The following is a 20,499-nucleotide window of genomic DNA, read 5'->3' as shown; positions in this document are numbered from 1 at the left end:
ACGCTTGTTTATCCTGTTACATGCAGCGTCTGTTGTCTGTCTGAGGTCTGCCCGATTTCAAGTGAATGCAACATCAAGAATACGTTCCGATATGCAACTGCACTGCTAGATGGGGGTAATTCCTACACATTATACCTTTAATTTAGTTTCTATGTTTGCAGTCTTGTTACAATCTGTACAGAAGTGCACTGAAATGCATTTGGGAAGAGAAAAAGTATACACAGTATAGTACATAGTTGCATTACACCTGCATCAGACAGGATGTAAGGCCAGGCTAACAGCAGATTTCTGATACTATAAAATGTACAAATTACTGTTTAGTAAAATGACTCTCATCTGAATCATTTCAGTTACTGACTGTCATAAATATTGAGTCATTTAATGTATTGTGATATTCTTTTCCAAACTACAATAAATTACAAATCAAAATACAGTGAACTCCAAAGAAGAAGACTGTTGCTTTTACGATTTGTTTACCATAACTTACACAGTAAAACATACTATTCTGTATCTGACCCTTTAAAACGTGAATTCATACAGTTCACTAGTACTAAGTTAATGGTTAAAGTGTTTTGGCAAACTCAAAGTTATCACTGGTTTAAAAAAGGATAATGCAGATAGTCTATACACACATAAAAGTAGCATTAAGGCATGTTATGGATTAAAACACAGCTTCTACTCATGTCCCATAACTGTGATGTCCATCTTGGTATAAAAGAGTTAGTTTAATTACATAATGGCAGTATTGCTGTTGAAACTGGTTCATATACATTTTATCTGACTATTTTTTTTTCTTTCATTGCTCAGGACTTTTATGATCTCCGCATCTAAATGCACCCGTCCCACAGGACACTGAACAAAGGTCAGAGTAAAAATAAATCTAGTATCTAAGTAGTAAACAGAAGTTAGTGAGTGAGAATCAGACCTTTGCTCAGCACCAACACCAGGTCTGATGTACAGTTTAATGGTTGTGTATTTTGAATATTCCAAAAATACATTTGAATTCATGTATCATAGATGTCAATAGTAAAAGCCATTGTAACAGCAATACTGTAACTGTACTGTCAAAAGTGCAGCAAATGGAAAATGAACTTTTGCTCCCTTGCATCATTTTATGAAGAGAAAAGGCCAACAGTAGACAAAAATTTGAGGAGAGATGTGGGAAATGAGGAATCTAATGTGAGTTACTCACAGCGGTCTGTCGCCAGTAACTGTGAGTCAGCGCTGACATGGTGAGAAGCTCATTCATGTGTGTGTCTGTCCATATGTGTGAAAGAGAGGAACAGAGGTAAGTGTGGTGTTTACATGTCTCCCTCTCTCTTTCTTCTTGTACTTCTATCTGCGTGAGGCCGCTCGCTGACATGATGCATGAACCATCACAAATGTAAGGAACAGTCAAACTGTCCTGCCTAAGGTCCATAACTCAGACTGGTCCTCACAAAGATAGAACCCCCCCCCCCCCAACACACACACACACACACACACATGCCATCTGTTGTCAGTTACTGCTCCATCTGACCTCCTCTAACTTTTTGTCTTAGACACACAAACACAGAAAAGCTTTTGTCCAAATCTGAGAGCAACATGACAGATACAGAACAATAAGTTGATGTAATCCTACATGAAGTGCTCAGCCTGCTGCTGGAAACAAGCTGCCAGTCGCTGCTCTGCACAGCAACCTGTTGACTCCACAAACTAAACCCTCACATTAACACAGGGCTCCTTTACTTTCTCCTTATTGCACATTATATGTACATTACAAACTAACATACACTTGAGTCATCTGTCCATGTATTACATCTACTCTGGAAGTTCTCTGTTGACCTAGACTTGTTAATTTCATACAAATCAGCTCAGGAAGAGTGAACACTGACATGGTCCTATACTACTCTGTATTAGTCCTATATTTGTAATCCTTGTTTATGTATGTGTGACGACAAGTTAAAAGGATTAAACCCTATACACTGCGTTCACATTATACAGAAGTCTAAAGCCAGGTCACACATGCACACGCACAGATGGACGACCTAGTTACTGCCACACATTGTATATAGTGAAAGCAGCTGACATATGTAATTAGGTTGCAATTGTCATTACATACATAATTATCTAAACACTCATTTGAATATATGTATATTGACTATATCACATTAATTCAGTAAGTTTGTATAGAGTACATGCAAACATGAGTTTTAATGTTTTCAATCACCTATTCAAAGAAAGTAGGTGAAGTGTATGGACTGGAGTAATGTGAAACTTTGTTGGATAGACTGTAAATCAAAGTCATTAATGTTTTTTTTTCTTCTCACCAACAAAATAGATAAAATATTAGTTTTTCATGCAATTAAAACTTTTATTTTTTACGGCATGAAGATGTTGACCACTGAAGTTGGGAGCTGTCAAAACGGCTAGGGCTTTACATCGGCTGATATACAGTCACTTTATTAGTGTTGTCATTTATGCAAGTTGATATATTATAGGAAGTTGATGTTTTTAAGCAAAGTTCTGTCGTTCATCCATTAGAAAGAAGTGGTTTATCTTCACATTATAAAATACACTGCCTAGAACAACTGTCAAACTGTAAATATCTAATTATAAATCATCTAATCATAAACTTTGCATCTTGACATTCTTGTTTCCAGATGAGAGATGTAGAGATCCCATTAGTTTTGTCCAGTGCCATTGATTTGACAAGAGCAATTGGTTTTAATTCACAAATATTAAATAAATATTAGCATGCTAACATGCTAACTTACAATGGCGACAATGTTGAACACTGAATGTGCTGCACATCCACTGACCTCAACACTGCACCACTTCATTTGTTTTCTCTATGAGCCTCGACACCGTACGTGTACGAGTCATGCAGCACATGATAGGTGATGCTCACCTACAGAAAAGACTTCATTTGGTTTAGACACGGATGCCGCAGCATGTGCACTATCAGGGTTGCAGTGCATGTCTTAGTCTTGTTGGTCTATGGAGGGAACCACAGCATGAAGAGCACGCCACTAGGAGGGGATGAAACTAGAACGCTTTCGTTGTGAGGCGACAATGCTACTTAAATGCAAATTACTGGTTCCTGCAGCTCTGCTCAGAGTTCACAGTTTAAACTTTGCTGATGCAAATTCAATTCAAATAATCGTACCTGCTCTACCTGTTCCTGGGTAAACTCTACTATTTGTCTGTGTGTTTAGTACAGTAGTTTCCCATGACGGCTCTCAGATGATACAGCGATGATCCACACTGACTGACTTTTCCCGCTTTTCTCCAACACCTCAGAGGGATTTCCCATCTTAACCACACAAACAGTCACAGCTTCCTGTGAGCAGAGGACATCATCAGTATCACTCACAGAATGTTTTTTTTGTTTTTTTTTAAACACACCTACACACACTGAACCCAGAGTACCAGACTGGTCCGCTTGGCTGTGTGTGTATGTGTATTTTGTTATTAGCCATAGTGGAGTACAGATGGTGTTGCCTTCAACTCTACCCACACACACACTCACACTCACACGTGCACACTCCACTAGACTCTTATCTCTCTTCCCCAGAGAAGCCAGTCCCGACTTCCTGCAATCGCTCAGGACTCCCCCAGTTTGCCCACATACAGGAAGAGAAGTGAGTGTGTGTGTGCGCGTGTGTGTGGCCTCAAGAAAGAGTTTCCTGTAGATAAACAAACAAACAAAGGGCTAACTGATACGCTCACCTTTTACCCTTTCTTCATGCTGTAAACGATTTTCACTCGCACACTCTTTGAAGTGATTTAAAGCTTAATGAGCCGTCTTCACACTAGTGGCTCTCAGTGACATGAGAGGAAGCGTCTGTGATTTGAGGACTCAACTACAAGGAAGCATGTCAGCAACGTGATTCATTTGAAAGTTGGGATTTCGCTTTGATGAAAATTATCAGGGATTTACGGATTTTGTTAACCAAATGGTCCCATTAGAGCTTCTCTAGTCACTGTTAGTGCAGTGCCATAATCCCTATAGTTTTAGCAGTGGGTTCATTACTTTTAATTGTGGTGCAAGCTATTTTTAGAACGGCGGAGGAGAGCCGCGAGCTGCTCAGAGCTACAGTACGCTACGGAGGCTCATGGGATTTCTTGGTTTCCCTCATCAAACTCATCAAATACACAATCAAACAACTCCAAAACACTCTGGTGGACAAGTTGTGACCTGCACATTCACCACGCTATGAGATAATAACGGAACATTACGAGACAGAGTTGTTTTAGAGGTAAATTCATGCAAAACCGCTGATGTGTGTCCCCGTCTGGCACCGTTTTTCGCAAAGCAGTCTCTGCATTTACCTGGAAAACAACTCGACTTATCCACCACAGCGTTTTGGAGTTGTTGGATTGTGTATTTGATGAGTTTAATGAAGGAAACCAAGAAATTCCACTGACCTCCGTAGTGTAGCTCTGAGCAGCTCGTGGCTCTGCTCCGCCGTTCTAAAAATAGCTTGCACCGACAATTAAAGGTCGAACCTACTGCTAAAACTATAGGGATTATGGCAATGGGCCAATTTGCCAAAATGTTGAACTATCCCTTTAAAAAAGTGATAGCCTGAGTCTGGACCACCACATGAACTGATATGTGGTGGCCTTCAACAGGGAAGGGCACACTCACAGGATGTGATGGTATTGAGTGGCAGTAAATGAATTTATGCTTCATCAAGCTGTGGGTATTGACTATGGTACACATGCGCATGTTTTGCACCTTGTCCTCCAAATGTTAATCGATGAAAAGAAGCTCAGTCAACTGAGTTTTGCCTGGTCGGTTGGTTGCAAGGGGAAAAAGAAAAGAAACTCAAACTCCACAGAGACTGGCAACACTCGGTCAGTCACTGACAGACGTCTTCACACAGCTGGTCCACGTGGTTATTGGATAATGAAGTAACAGCGTTTTGGGTTCAACTAAAAGAGCAAATAAGGTAATGAAATTATAAACAAAAGACGTAGTAGTGAACAGCAGCAACAACTCCTGATACAAATACTGAATCTCATAAAAAAAAAACACAGGATAGTCTGTTGTGTTAATTATAAACTGGTTTGTTCAGCAGGAAATCCAAAGTGTGGGATCAAACAGACAAGGTGACATGCTAACACTATCTATCATTAAGAAGCCTTCTCCTTGCTGGTTTCAGACACTAATCGTCACTGCTTTCTGTTGTTAACAGGTGGATCACTTCATTATTTATACAATTACAATTAAATTTACACTTTATATGTTAAGGGTTCATTATTCATGTTTAAATTGTTCTTCAATGTCACTCAGTGTTGCCTACTTTCTCTCTCAGGCCTGACCTCAAGGCATTTTCTGGTATCTTCCAATAAATTCAGCTAAGGGACCGTTCGTTATTTATGGAATGGGCCACCGGAGGAAAATGGGGGGGGGTCATGTCATAATATTCTTTGTTGAGGGGTGGGTCCACTAAAAAAAAAAAGTCAGCGAGGGGGGGTCATTCAACATTTTGTCTGGAGGACACTGCAATGCTCGCAAAAAACAAAAACGGGACATTTCAAAGCTGCAAGCACTGATGGCAATGAGAGCAACGGCCCCTAAATCACAACGTTATTTTGTATTGTTCTGATCTGCCCTGAGTGGGGTTCGAACCCGGGTCTCCCGCACCGCAGGCGACGATGCTAACCGCTTCGCCAAGAACTCAATAAGGGTTTTGCCCGTGGCTTAGCACGTGTTTTATGGGTGAGTGAGTTTAACTTCAGTACCGTACAGAGGCTACGCTGCCTGCCTGCCTCATTGCGTAACTCTACATAGTCTGAGCAGCACGTACGTTCACCTTGCTTTCGTGAATTGTAAACAAACAGACGCCCCCCCCCCCCCCTCGGCTAATTCAACAGCAGTGATGGATAACTGTACCGGAGAGGCTCAACAACTTCATGAGCTTCATTTGAGGAATAAACGGCAGCTTTTACCTGACGGGAGACCGACGCCTGAGCTACGGTAGCTAACAGTTAGCTGGTTTTATCTACTTCTCTCTCTTTCCCTCTCTTTCTTACACGCACACACACACGCACACGCACACACACACACACACACACACACACACACACACACACACACACACACACACACAGCCCAGGTTGTCTGTCATCTGTCGTAAACCTTGCAATAATACGTTGTTGAGTGCAGTTCACATTATTGTTGCTTCGGTTTGAGTGTGGATTAATTATTAATGGCTTGTTGTGTAATGTGAGCTGGTCCAAAATCGCGATTCTGTTATTGATGAGTTGGGTTTTAATAACAGCTGATAAATGGCATGGATTGATGAGAAGGTGTTGCACACATGGTTGTCAAAATGAAATAATGTAGTGTCACGCGCTACGTGATGCGATGTCACGTGTCGATGGCTGGGGGGGGGGGGGTCATGTATCTTTTGATAAGGCTTAATGCAGGGTCATGTTAAAATTTACTGACTCCGACAGGGGGGTCATGTAAAAAAAAAAAAAAGTCCCGTGAATCCCTCCGGTGGCACTGATGATAAATAACGAACAGTCCCTAATTAACTCAATATGATAAATGTGCAACCGATAGTTGACTAATGGCTTGAACTAACAACTACTAGTCCACTAGAAAAGGCTCTTTGGTCAGGAGCTGCCCTAGATTCCATGAAAAGGTCAAAGAAAAACACAAGTCATGGTCGTACAGTACATCTGAATTTGTTGTCAGAGGACGACAGGGAGAAAATTGTTAGCAGTGTAATGTTATTAAGATGGGTTTTCTGGGCTAATTTCAAATGCTTTTTGATCAAACAGACACAATGCAACTCTTTCAACAAAATGATCCAATAATGAAAGACAACTACTGACCTTAATTCTGCTGCTTCTGCACTGTCCAGTTGTTCTACTAAGACAACTACTGACCTTAATTCTGCTGCTTCTGCACTGTCCAGTTGTTCTACTAACACTTGTAATTAGTCAAGGTGATGGAATGTGAAAAACACAAACACATGTCCAATGTAATGCACGAGTGACACTGAGAAGAGCACTGATCTCCTCCAAGGCCAACTAATCCTACACATCTGTCTAACTCTTCTAATGGAGAGATAAAAGGGAAAAGGAAGTGGTGTGGGGCGTCAGCAATGTACTGTTCACACGCTCTGCACACGTAGGAATTGTCTCATTGCTATGTTGCAACTGATATTGTGTCATTGGATTAGCTGCTTGTTGAATTAAATACTGATGTAAGCATTCCTAAATGCTGCTGTTGGCAACAACTGATACGACTCTCAAAAACTCTCCACAATACAACTCAATGACCTGATTTCAAGTTATTTTCTGGATCATCAGAACTCATCAATCTAAAATACACCACCAGATTTTCTTTCTTTTTCTTTTTTTCCACATAAGGATCTGACATGAATTCCCGGGAAGTTGAGGAAAACATGTCCTGCTCTCTCAAAGGATAGTGATACAATTTTTCCTGGATGCTTTCTTTGAACTTGACCCACAACCAACATTTGATGGGTTTCTCCCTCTCCCCCACTCCCACACCCTCACACCCTCTTGATGCAAATAGGTTCAGTACTTCTTTTTTTTTTGCATAATCCTGCTGACAAACTAAACCAACAAAAAGCCACTGATGAAAATATCAGACCCTTGCTGTAGGTGACGATGCAAAGCGTCTGAGACAACATCTTATTAATGTTCAGTTTCATTTTAGCTACTTCAGCTGCTTGTGTGTTGACTGTTGGGTCATTTTGTAGATTTTTAGATAGATTTTTCTATATATAGATTTTTCTGTTGTGATGCTGTAATATAAGTGTACAGTACAGTGTACTGTAGATGCTATAGTTGACTGTGTTGGATAAAAAGGTGCCCCTTCTGATATTTTGTCATCAACTGTAGCCACAACATCACCATAGAATGTGATGCAATGCAATTTAAATTACAATTAAAGGGACATTGTGTAACTTCTCCTATTATCTATCCACGAAAATCGATTATTTGGTTCAAAAGTATGTTTTTCATTAATCAGTAATCACCCCATCAACAAACTCAAGTGTTCCTTTCAGCTCTGAATTTGCCGTTCATATCATTCATATCTACATGGAGCGGGTAAACTCGGTGCTGGCTGCCATGTCATGTCACCATGTTTTTACGTTCAGTGGCAGCGTGACGGTAGGAAACCACGGAAACTCAGCGGAGACACCGGAGCTGTCGGCTCAGGTCGAGGTGGCGTCAGTGAAAAGTCACCACGGATGCTGCATTCACGTGTAGTCGGGCAGATGGCCGTCGGTAACAAACCAGATGTCATTTTAGTCACAGAAGTCGAGAGAAAGTCGGTAAAATGTGGGTCAGGTAAACAATACGACATCGCCATGACAACATATTGTCACGTGTATTGTTTTGCCTCGTGCTGACGGACCACTTGTTTACATAGAGGCTTGTTTATGCCGTTACGTGCAGCGGCTGTCGTCCGTCTGCCCAATTTCACGTGAATGCAGCATGAAAAATACGATTGAGTTGCTTGCGATATACAACCGCAATGCTAGATGGGAGTAATTCCTACACAATGTCCCTTTAAATAAATAAATTAGCTTTATAAAACACTGGTTATGGATTTCAAGTCAATTCATTAGCTTCCTGTTTCCTCTATTTGCATCTGTCACTGCAAAATCCAGCGCACTGATTTGACGCTGCATCTGATGGTTTCTTGTGTCTTTTTATCTGTTTACAATCTTTATCTGCAATGGCAACTGCTCAGGACTGCAAACAGCTAAAGGACACAAAATCATTGGCACGCACAGTACTATGGGCACTATATGTACTATAGGTACATCAGCCACTGTAATATAGAAAGCTCCAAAGATCATCAAGGACACCAGTCAGGTGGTTCACACTCACTCATCCTTGCTATATGGAAAATGATACTGGCGCATTAAATCATACACTGCCCATTTCCAAGACAGGTTCTTCCCACAGGAAGTCTAGATGAGTAACTGCGCTCACATACAGGCACTGTGCACTAGGACTGCAGGATTATGTTCTGTAGGTTATCAGACTACATTGTGATATAATCCTAACACTTATTTTCACCCAAGATGAAGGTAAATCTTGAAAAATGTATTTAAAAATAGATTCATTTTAGGATTTGAATGTAAAGACTGAATCCTGAAAAACAAACAAACAAACAAAGGATCTGAAAAATATTTAGCAATATCATTGCAAAGGTTTGTCTCATTTTTAATTAGCAGCAGTAATGCTGTGGGAGTGATCTTATTAAACTAATGACTGACATGGTTGGGGGGCTTTTAATCAGAGCAGTGTTAAACCCAGACTATGAACTACAGGGTTAAGAAGATTAACATGAGATTACACCCAACTGCACCACCACTGTCTAGGAAGAGAAGCCAAAGAGAGGAGACAAATGTGACAAAGACCCAACTTAGTTAGATGCTCTGGTTCTGCACAAACACACCCAGAGGTTTCGGGAAAAACGAAAGAAACCACTACAACAGTTTGTCCTGAGGTGGCAACATCAGGTCCAACATGTTTTCAGGTGTTTTCATGACAGTTTTTGTGACACCACAGTGTAAATTTAATAAATTTGTATCTATAAAAAATTAATACTTACTTGTTTGTGGATATTTACATGTCTACTTAATATACTGTATTAAAGTAACAAGGCAATTCCTGCACTGCTTCCTCCAACATGTTCCTGTGTTTCATTGTGCTAAGTCTTGCAGTTATCAGAGTGTTTTGTAGGAAGCCAAAAGATCTTTAAGACATTAAAAGAAAAGCTACTGTATGTACAGGGATTTTCATGCTCCCTTGGTCACAGGAAACTACATTTGTGTTTATGTGTGTGGTGAACACACAGTGGACTTGTCCATGCATGTTATTGCAGTGATTTGTGATTCTTTTCAGCTTTATCCAAATATGAAACATGCTTTTAGAACTAATTTTAAAGTATTTTCAGATGTCTAACTTTGGCAAAATAGGAAGAGGGAGAGGAAGACAAGGAAACAAGCCTGGTTGGCCACGGGACAGACAGACCATACAGGAGGTGGAAGCAGGCAGAGTAACTGAGTCTTGGCCTCTGGCTGTGTGTATGGTCAGAGGTGGCTTCTTGACCCGTAAGTTGAAAATACCCCGGTGGAGTACTTTCTCTATTCCAGCAGTCCAGCAGTTTCCACTGGCAAAGCCTGATAATATTCAGAGGACTGTATATCTGAACAAGTCAGTGGCCAAACCAGTGTCTTACTTCCCAGTGCCCAAACAGATAGGACATCCAAACTAAAAGGGTTCCCATCAAGAGCTACACTTCACTTCAGGAGAACAGACAAGGGTCCTTCCATAGAAATTCACAACCAGCGCAAATGGACAAGGAATTAAGGAAGTTAAGGAAGTAAAAGCACTTCCTGGAATCTACGTTGCAGGCACGACTGCTGTTGTTTGTGATGGATAGACAGGGTTCTGGAGGCGTGGCCTCCTCACTCTGGACCCAATCGCCATTCACTGGTTGCAGGTCATGCCATCTGGGCTCTGGCCATTGTTGCCCCACCCCCAAGACCATCTGCCCCTGCACAATCTTCTATCTACCTCAACAATCCCCTGGTATCAAACTGGATAACATTAAACTTGGTCCAACTCCTTGCTGTGGTCAACTTCACCCACAATACTAGAAAGGTCAGGAGGAACACCACCAAGACCTTAGGTAGAGGTGGTGGAGAACCATGCAGAAAGGCTGAAGGCCCACACTCTGGACTGAAGGGAAAGGCCAAAGATATTAGTCTTCCTCACTTCATCAGTTCTTCCTGTAGACTCCCATCTCAGCCACAGAAAAAAGAACACCTTGGGTTGCTTTAGCCATCACAAGTTCTGCCCCGCCCCCCTCCCCCCACACACACACACACACAAACTCTGGCTGTAGCCCCTAGTGGAGCACAGTCCCTTGAATACTCAGATACCAACAGTCCTACCCTTTCCCATATTGTGTTGAGCAGTAGAACATATCATCAGTATTTTTACTTTAGGAAATAATTGGAATATCAAAATATATCAGTTATTGTGGCTTCAAGGACATACCACATGACCGCAACATCCTTGGGTCATTGCCCAGCCGAGACGTCAGATTGTCATATTGGGGTTGTGCCAATTGACAATTAAATCGGTTATCAGGGATGATCAGAACGATCACGGATAGCTCAAAAGGCTTTGGAAATGTCAAATAAAGCCATATTTTCCTGTTAAGGTAGTAACTTGTCATTGTTTGTAGAATTAATTTACTATTAAATTTGATTTGCCTTGCCAAAAATCTGCATATATTCAACCACACTGACCATCTGGTTGGAATGAAGCGGCTTGTTGTAAGTAGATCTTGCAGTGTGAGTTAAGCGCGAACAGCCCATTGAATGTATTTGTCATCTGACTACTGTAATCAGTTATGAACGAAAGAGATAAAGAGGGACACTTTTTTGGTCAGTCCTTTTGTCTAACTCGTATGGTAACATATGAGCACAATTTCAAATAGACGATCTGATCAAGGCTAAGCGTTCCAATGCACATTTGTTATTAAGAGTATTGTTTTTGCTTTCACGTTGTATTGATATAATATTTTTCTTTGAGAGCCTTCAACATTGGCAGGAAAATGTGACCTGCAAGGGTTCTGAACCCCTTTGTCTCTTTCTGCTTTATACAACCTCCGAGTGAAAGAGACATTTTTAAGATGTTCACTATTAGCAGAAAATCTCTAAGCTGTGTGTCTTATTTACCTCCCACCCTCAGCAGACCTCCTCCAATGCTCCCTAATCATCCAACTCCTCGGCCAGTGGACCCACAACATCAACCGTAGTCTTTGTATGCCAAACAATGATAATTAGACATGAGGACAAGAGCTGATAGTTTAGCAGTTTGGCTGATAGAGGACGACTGACCTTTGTTAAGATTGTAGGAATTTTCATGGATCCAGTGTATGATAGATAGATAGATAGATAGATAGATAGATAGATAGATAGATAGATAGATAGATAGATAGATAGATAGATAGATAGATAGATAGATAGATAGATGAGAAAATGTTGTGAGAGGTAATTCTGTCATGTCCCCACAAAGGATTTCTGTTTCTTGCCAAAGCAACTGTTAATCACCAGTTGGCACAAACAGACATCCACTACAACAAACAGGAATTTCAAATGTGCACAAAATGTGGGAGGGATGAGAAGGCGAGAGATGTAAGGAAACATACTATCATTTTCATACACACACACACACACACACACACACACACTAGGTTAATCTATTCCAGCCCAGAACCTGTGCTACTATTTGTTAAGTAACCTGTGATCCAAAGCTATGTCAGCCATTGTTGGTATTATACAATATAGGATGTAATATCATCAAGATGAAATGTAAATATGTTTCTGTAATAGGGGTGATTATAAAGTGTTGTTTTATACCATCACTGAAATATTTCTGCAGCAATTCAGAAAGAGGGAATTCAGCATCTTAAATATCATCATCAGATCAAAACCATTACCATCCATTGACAATTATGAAGCAATAATCTGAAATCATCATTTGAAAAGATTAACATCATTAATATTAATACATGTGTGTTATTAATTTCTTTGATATTATGGCTGTGCTGGCAGGAGAGGGGAGCGTGCGTGCACAGTGCGCGCGCACACACACACACACACACACACACACACACACACACCTACACACCACGCATACACACACACACCAGCCATCTTACTACAATATCTATCTCCACTTCCCTCACTTACATTCACACACGCGCGCGCGCGCACACACACACATACAGACACACCGACACACACACATTAACACACGGGACATACATTATCCTACCTGTTTTCCTTCAAATCACCGGCGATGAGCAGAATGTCAGACCGGCAGATAATAGGTCGGTTACGGTCGGGTTAATATCAAACCCTCGGTGAGTCCTCCTTCGTAAATCCCCGGTAGAAACCAGCGGAGTCAGTGAGGGTGCGGCGGATTCCCACTCTTCCCCATTCCCCATTCATTACGGGATATTAGTATCTCTTTATCAATAGACGAGATGATGGTGTTATGGCCATTATTTTCCTTCCCCCCGGTGAGCACGAGCTGACGTCTGAAGAGCTCTGGTGGCACGAGTCTCCTCCGGGCGACGGTGGCTGATGAATTATTCATGAGAGGGGCGTGGCCAATACGCTCGGTGTGCTTATGCCTGTGTGTGTGTCTGTGTGTTACAGACAACAACAGAATCCCTGGCTACGGTTGGACCAGCAGCTGTCATGATGAGGCGGGCGGGGGACATCTAGTGGTCAAAGGACAATCTGCACCTAAACCCACCTCAGAGCAAATGTACAAATGTAATGAGAAATGGATGACTCGTGATACTAGGGCTCCCCTACTGTCCACCCCATCAGTCTCCTGTGTCCTCAATCATTCCCTCCTGTTCCTGTTCACCTGTGCACCCTTTTTTTTATTAGTTCTTTTTATTTTTTTTATTTTGCACAATTTAAAAGATTACAACATAAAACATAATAGGTAGCTAATAATGAAACAGTGCCGGGAGAGGCAAAAATGCACAGTGGGCTATTCTTTCACTTTCCTGAATATAAATCCAGTTTAAATAAAATGCGGCATATCTGCGCTGATGCATCTTGATGTCAAAATCACAAGCCAAAAATGGGTTGGGAACCACTGAATTACGTAGTTATTATTCCAATTATTTAGAATTCGTAGTTATCATGAGGCCTTTGACTTTGCATTTACCTACCCTTGGTTTTCAGTCCTTTTCACCAGATTAAATGCTTTGAAAGGGGACGGCAATGAGTGTTTGAAAAAGCAAAAGAGGCAACTCATAATATATTCTTTCAGTGTAGGCTACTTCATTTCCAGGCCCCTCCAAAATTAAACTTGTTACCATTTTATTTCCTGCACTTCTACAGTATGTAGCAACTTGACAAAAAAGACGGTCAACACTTGTCGTATAAAACAATAGCTTTATTGTCAGATTAACAGCTTTCGGCTTGTAGCCTCCATCAGTATCATCATTCAACATACTGTTCTACAACAAAGCACATGCACATTAGCCAAAGGGGCCAAACCACATATTTATGATCTTGAGGCTTTGGGCTATTTACACAGCTACTCTGGCAAAGAAGCAAATGTGTGCAACAGCTGACATGGGTGACACCATTAATGTGGTCCATAAACAGCCAAATGCAGGCTCTACCCAAAACTCATATAAAGGGGAGACACTAACAGGCAAAAACACTGTTTTTTCATGCACTGATCAATTTTGAGATTTTGGGCTATTTTTCTTCCTTAACATGTATTCTCTCAGAAAAGTCAAAAGAAATGGTAGAACATCCACATTAAAGCAGAAGTAAGTGATATATTTGTGTTAATATAAGTCTTAAATAGTTATATCTTCCGACAGCAATCACTTACATGGAGTGTTTGGACCGAAACACGGGTCTGTCAGTCACTCTGCTCTGCTCTGAGCCGAAGAGAAAACATTTATCGTATCCTACAGTTTTTATCCAATGAGGAGAGAGAACGGCATGCAGGGCTGTGTGTGCAGCCAAGGGACGCCGTGAATGTGGTGACGTAGCGACGAGGACTGTTATGGTGCGTTCAAGGAAACTCGTATTTTTCCGACCGTGAAGTGGTACCAGTTCGATCTGGTACGAGTTCACCGGTCGGAAGTTACGAGTGGCCGTTATAGTGACTTTCACCGGTAAAACAGGTCGGAAAAACACGAGTGGGTTGCCTGAAACGCTACAAAGTCGTAAGTTGTGACTTGAAGCTGTAATTTACGATTTCAAAAGCCTGCCTGGAACGCAGCATTAGCGAAAACGACCGGACCACTTACTTCTGCTTTAAGGTGGTTATTTTACTTGTTTACTTATTTGGTCTCTTTTGTTGCTAGATTTCTGATTTCTCCTAAATACGCCAAAAGTTAACAATCTATGGAATTTTACAGTACAATTCTTTAAAGGCCGTTTTCTCAAAATGAGTTTTTCCTTATGAGCCCAAAGTCTCCACTTTAGCAGCACCTACAGAAACCAAACCTTCCAGTTTTATTCCTGTCTATATTCTGAAGGGTTTTACAGAGGGGGTTGTTGATATCATTCAAAGCCTGATTTATACAACATTTTATTTCTAAAAACATGGCAAAATTTGATTTTTTTTTTTAGGGCTGGTGACAGTATATCTGACTGATATGTCAACAAAATAAAACAAGAATTTTGAAAGGGGCTTGATCCATTTTTCAGATTTTGGTTCTAAATGTATGCAAATTAGCGCATATTTCATAAGATATTGCCTCATTTACAAATGAATTTGACAAAACTTGTAAGACAATTTGTCTTAATGTAAGTTATAAACTTGGGAAGTGTCATGGTGATATCTGTTATTTAAAATGTTAACCCTATTCACCTGCAGTGTCTCCCCTAAATGACCTAAAGTGCTATTCTATCTATCTATCTATCTATCTATCTATCTATCTATCTATCTATCTATCTATCTATCTATCTATCTATCTATCTATCTATCTATCTATCTATCTATCTATCTATCTATCTATCTATCTATCTATCTTAAATGTTTCACAAAAGCTAAAATACAATAACAGCAACGACATACAACGACAACGACATACAACGACAGCATGCTTATGATATTTAGAGATCATATCTATTTTTTGCAGTCATGGTGTTCGGCTTCAGGAAGTAGCACACAGAAAGAAAAATTCACTGAAGATAAAGTTTGCTGCCAAATATATACCAACAGGAAATTCTTAAATATGGGGCAGATGACATGAATTCAAATGATTTTCTGAGGGTTGAATGCAGTTCATTTTCTTAGATCTTTCTGGAACTGTTTGCCTACCACCCAAAATGTGTTGTAGGCTATTTGTCCAAGCTCTGATTTGTTACACATGCTGTAACTTTTTTGTTATTGCTGTTGTCATTTTCCAGATTTGATATTCAAAAGTATGTTTTGTGTATTGTTGACTATTTGTAATAAAAGAAAATGCTCATGATTCAAATCTTTGGAGTGGGTCAGTGAAAATGTTCAGCAGAAAAAACTAAATATTTGCATAAATATCTTCTTCTTCTTCTAGATCTCCATAAATGTCCAGATCATCTTCAGCACAGGGCCGGTGTGCAGGGACACAGGAGTAATCATCATTGTCGTATATGTCCTCCTCTCTGTCAGACTCTGCTAAAGAATAGGTTGCCTGGTCTCCAACATGACAAAGGCCTTCTGTGTTCTCATAGTCACCATCTTCTTCACTCTCCTCTTTGTCTTCATCATGATCTTGTTCACTGTCCTGTACTTCCATCTCACTTGTTTGCTGCTCATCTCTCTTCTCGCACTCCCCTGGTTCAAAGTTCATGTAGTACTGTTCTTGCTCCTCCTCCTCCGAGTCTACATGCCTGGCAGCCACTGGAACACAAGCACAAAAATACAGTGTGTCATCATTATGAGAATCAACAATCTAACTAAAAAGATCATGTAATTACACCTCAACCAAGCAGCCAGCATGATTTTCTCATATTAAAACACTACAGGCAAAGAGCTACCCATAGATTAACAAAAGGCTGCAGACACAACACTAGTAGTTCACCTCAGGACCTGAAAGAATGTAACTTTGAGCTTCACAAGAACACAATTTAGAAATGATTTAAATAAAAGTTTGAGTCAGATATAATTAAATTCCCCCAAAGCGGTCTTGAGAGATCACATTCAATAGTGTTTTGTGAAGTCATGGCCTTTACTTTGGAGAACAATAATCTAATCAATTCATTGTTGATGGATTGTTAACATCCAGTAAAAATTTGTATCAAATTTGAAGAAACTCACTAAAAAAGTAACTGATATGTCATTTTTACCGGGGAGAAAATCGTGTTTTGTGAGGTTAGTTTGACCTTTGACCTTTAGCACCCAAAATCTTACCAGATAATCCTTCCAAATGGAAAAAAAATAATGTGATGGGTGGACAGAAAGATGAAAAAAAAACATTTGTCTTGAAAATAGATTTAACAAATAGCAACAGTTTCATGTAATGTGCAGTGTGTCAAGGTGAATACAGACATTCGTTCAGGGTGGTGACTCCAGGTTCAGACTGTTTTCTTCTCTTGTGGACCAGACAGATCACCACAAAGACCAGCAGCAGCAGCACGAGGCTCCCAGCTACTAACGAGACCAGCAGTGACAGATTCACTGGGAGAAAAAACACTTATGGTTACTGTTTGTTGTTCAGAGCATATTGTTGAATGTATAGAACCAAAAACCTTTTCATATGGTGTGATATGCAGGAATGGATTTAGGTATAAAAATGAGGACACGGCTTTACCCATGTTAAGGTGCTTCTGAACAGGTACAGTAAGGTCCTTGAATCAGTTTTAATGTTCTGTACCATTACCAGGTATGAAAATATGACTCTAGCAAACAAAAACAGACTTTGGAGCCTTGTTACAGTAACATGTGGTTAGTGATATTTCTGGGAGGAGTCAAGACAAACCTCTACAAAGGTCTAGACCCCACAAGTTGTATCTTGACAAAACCTATAAGGCAGCTCGGCAAGAGTGAAACCACTACTCCAAAACCAAATAAAAAAACTCAGCTTGCAACTGAACATAGAGAAAAACATCTTACTGTGAAATGTGAATTGTTTGGTCATAATGTCCATAGTACTGTATGTTTGAAGAAAAATGGTGAGGAAAGCATTAACTGCTAAATGAATTAATCCCAATTAAGTCAAAGTATTGGAGTGGCCATTACAAATTCCCAAATTCAGTTAAACATTCATGTTCCTAAGTAGAAGTTGTGAACTTAACATTGGTGAAGTTTACTCTGAAAATAAGTTTGACTTCAACTCTACATTTTACTTTCTTTATAGCTCTCCAGATTCTAAAAAAACCCAACTTAACTGGTAAAAAAAAAGAAAAGAAAAAAGCTTGAAGTGTTTAATTTCTGGCCACTTACATTTAATAACAACACTTATTGTTGTTGTCTCTGGAGATCTGAATCTCCTTGCGGACAATGTGACTTCATACACACAGCTGTAGTTGCCCTGGTGTTTATACTCAGCTGCAGGGAACTCAAAGGAGGCTGAGTGGTTGACTGCAGGCTTGGTGACAGTGGTGTTGGAACCAGAGAAGATGAGAGAGAAAACACCACCAGGATAGTGGGAGGAAATAAAACAGGTGATGATGAAGCTGTAACCCTTTGTGACCTGTGCAGCTTCAGGACTCCAGACCAGCCCTCCATCAGGAGATGTCAGGGAGATGTTGGGCTGCTGCAGGGGCACTGGTAACAACACAATGTTAAAGTTAGGGATGGAAACCACACATATATGAGTCTGTGCTACTCTGAAAAGAGGAGACACAGCTGCAAAACAAGTCAAAGAAAGAATTATAGGGGAATATCCACCAAAGAGAAAACAACATGAACCAAAGATCATAGCAAAGACATTCACTCTCTGTATGCTTTCTAGTATTGTTCATTTAAATAAGTTTGGAATGTTGTATTTACTTGTCTTACCAGCAACTGAGAGTGTGACAGAGTCACTTAGAGAAGTGAGGTCTCGACTTGAAACACTTGTCTGATACCGACACTGGTAAGATCCTCCACTATCAAAGTTCACTTGACGGATGTTGAAGGTGGTAGAGTTGGAGCTTGATGTTTGAGTCTTTCTGAATGATCTTGATGTCTGCTGCAGAGTGAATGTTCCACCTAAATGCTGGGTTGAGATGGAACAGGTGATGCCAACATCCTGACCCCAGGTAACCACACCAGCAGGCTTTGTGGAGATGTTGGGCTTGGGAAGCTTCACTGAAAAAACAAAATTATAGCAGTGTATAGTGTCTCTGAGATGAGATACATTAAAGTTTCTTGTCATTTTGTGTAGTTTCAATTGTTCATTTCTACAAGTGATGAAAGGGATTTGAAACAGTATTTGTTTCTTTACCAGAGAGTCTGACAGAGTCACTCTGAGGAGAGCTGAAGTCTCGACTTGAAACCCTTGTCTGATACTGACACTGGTACAAGCCCTCATTATTAAAGTTCACTTGACGTATGTTGAAGGTGGCAGAGTTGGAGCTTGATTTTTGAGTCTCTCTGAATGATCCTGATGTCTGCTGCAGAGTGAATGTTCCACCTAAATGCTGGGTTGAGATGGAACAGGTGATGGCAACATCCTGACCCCAGGTAACCACACCAACAGGATTCATGGAGATGCTGGGCTTTGGGAGGTTCACTGAAAAAAATCCCCACAATACAAAAGCGGTTTATACAGTTTATCATGTATCCAAAATGAGATACATCTGTATATTTTAATTCATTAACTTGGGACAGAAATTAGAAACTGTATTTTTTTTTACCAGTTACAGAGAGTCTGACAGAGTCACTTTGAGGAGAGCTGAAGTCTCGACTTGAAACCCTTGCCTGATACTGACAATGGTACGATCCTTCTCTGTCAAAGTTCACTTGATGAATGTTGAAGGTGACAGAGTTGGAGCTTGATGTTTGAGTCTTTCTGAATGATCCTGATGTCTGCTTCAGAGTGAATGTTCCACCTAAATGCTGAGTTGAGATGGAACAGGTGATGCCAACATCCTGACCCCAGGTAACCACATCAACAGGATTCATGGAGATGCTGGGCTTTGGGAGGTTCACTGGAAAGAAACACCATTATTAGAACTGAAGACATTGCCTTTAATGTCATAATACTTTTACAAATGATCAATTCTAATCCAGGTAACAGTAAATTTCGCTTGTTTGTGAGTCAATGGCATCACATCCTCTAGATTTTTTTTTGAAAGGTTGATTCAATCGCTCAACACTGTTTTCATGGTACACATGTCTTATTTTCCCAAAACTGGATGACTGCATTTAAATGACTGTCCTAGTTCCTACTCTCTCAGAATACAGCAGTTACTTGTGGCTTTGTCAGACAACAGCAAATTGCCCCAATCATTATTTCACTTCATTAGCTTCGTCCATTTAAGGATTATTTGAAAACTTTATTGACAGGTCTGGCCCCCAGTTACATATTTGAAATTGTGGTTAGGCAGGATTCATCTATGATCAATAGCTGATTATAAAGATTTAATGTGTGTATCTGACCAGGCTCAGCTAGTTAAACTCAGAGCCTCTGATTCTGCTGCCATTAGAGGTGCTGCTTTTTGTTCTGTTTAATACTACAACAGCTAATTTTTAACTGCCTTTGAGGGAATTGATGTTGGACTATAATTCATCCTTGAAATTTCATTAAAAAATGATCTTCATTTCTTTATTTTCTGCTATAGGTTAAAAATTGATAATGAAATAATAATTGACCATTGATTTTCATGATGGCCAATTAAGGAAATGTCAATGTCAGTGTCAGTCATCCCTAACAGAAATGTTAAGTGTAAATAAGCCACAAACCAGTGTTGTGCATACATTTCTTCACTGTTGAACATACATTTTTTATGAATGCTGAAAAATTGAACACTTCAG

At 40.2% G+C, this 20,499-nt stretch overlaps 1 protein-coding gene across 1 annotated transcript in view; it reads right to left on the bottom strand.

Moving 5' to 3' along the window:
* Window positions 1-16,078: 16,078 nt before the first annotated feature.
* The window catches only part of LOC146983455 (uncharacterized), an 8,811-nt gene continuing 4,390 nt past the window's right edge, over window positions 16,079-20,499 (bottom strand). Inside the window, exons 4-9 of the mRNA XM_085785544.1 lie at window positions 19,380-19,673; window positions 18,968-19,255; window positions 18,541-18,831; window positions 17,983-18,306; window positions 17,089-17,217; window positions 16,079-16,440 (exon numbers count right to left, since the gene is read on the bottom strand). Of these exons, the coding sequence (XP_085641670.1) occupies window positions 16,079-16,440; window positions 17,089-17,217; window positions 17,983-18,306; window positions 18,541-18,831; window positions 18,968-19,255; window positions 19,380-19,673 (1,688 nt within the window). The remainder of the gene's footprint in view (window positions 16,441-17,088; window positions 17,218-17,982; window positions 18,307-18,540; window positions 18,832-18,967; window positions 19,256-19,379; window positions 19,674-20,499) is intronic.

Source organism: Trachurus japonicus, chromosome 8 (assembly GCF_045865225.1).
Source record: "Trachurus japonicus isolate A0001 chromosome 8, Traja_1.0".
Classification (NCBI taxonomy): Eukaryota; Metazoa; Chordata; class Actinopteri; order Carangiformes; family Carangidae; genus Trachurus; species Trachurus japonicus.
This window is presented reverse-complemented; position numbering and strand designations above follow the sequence as displayed.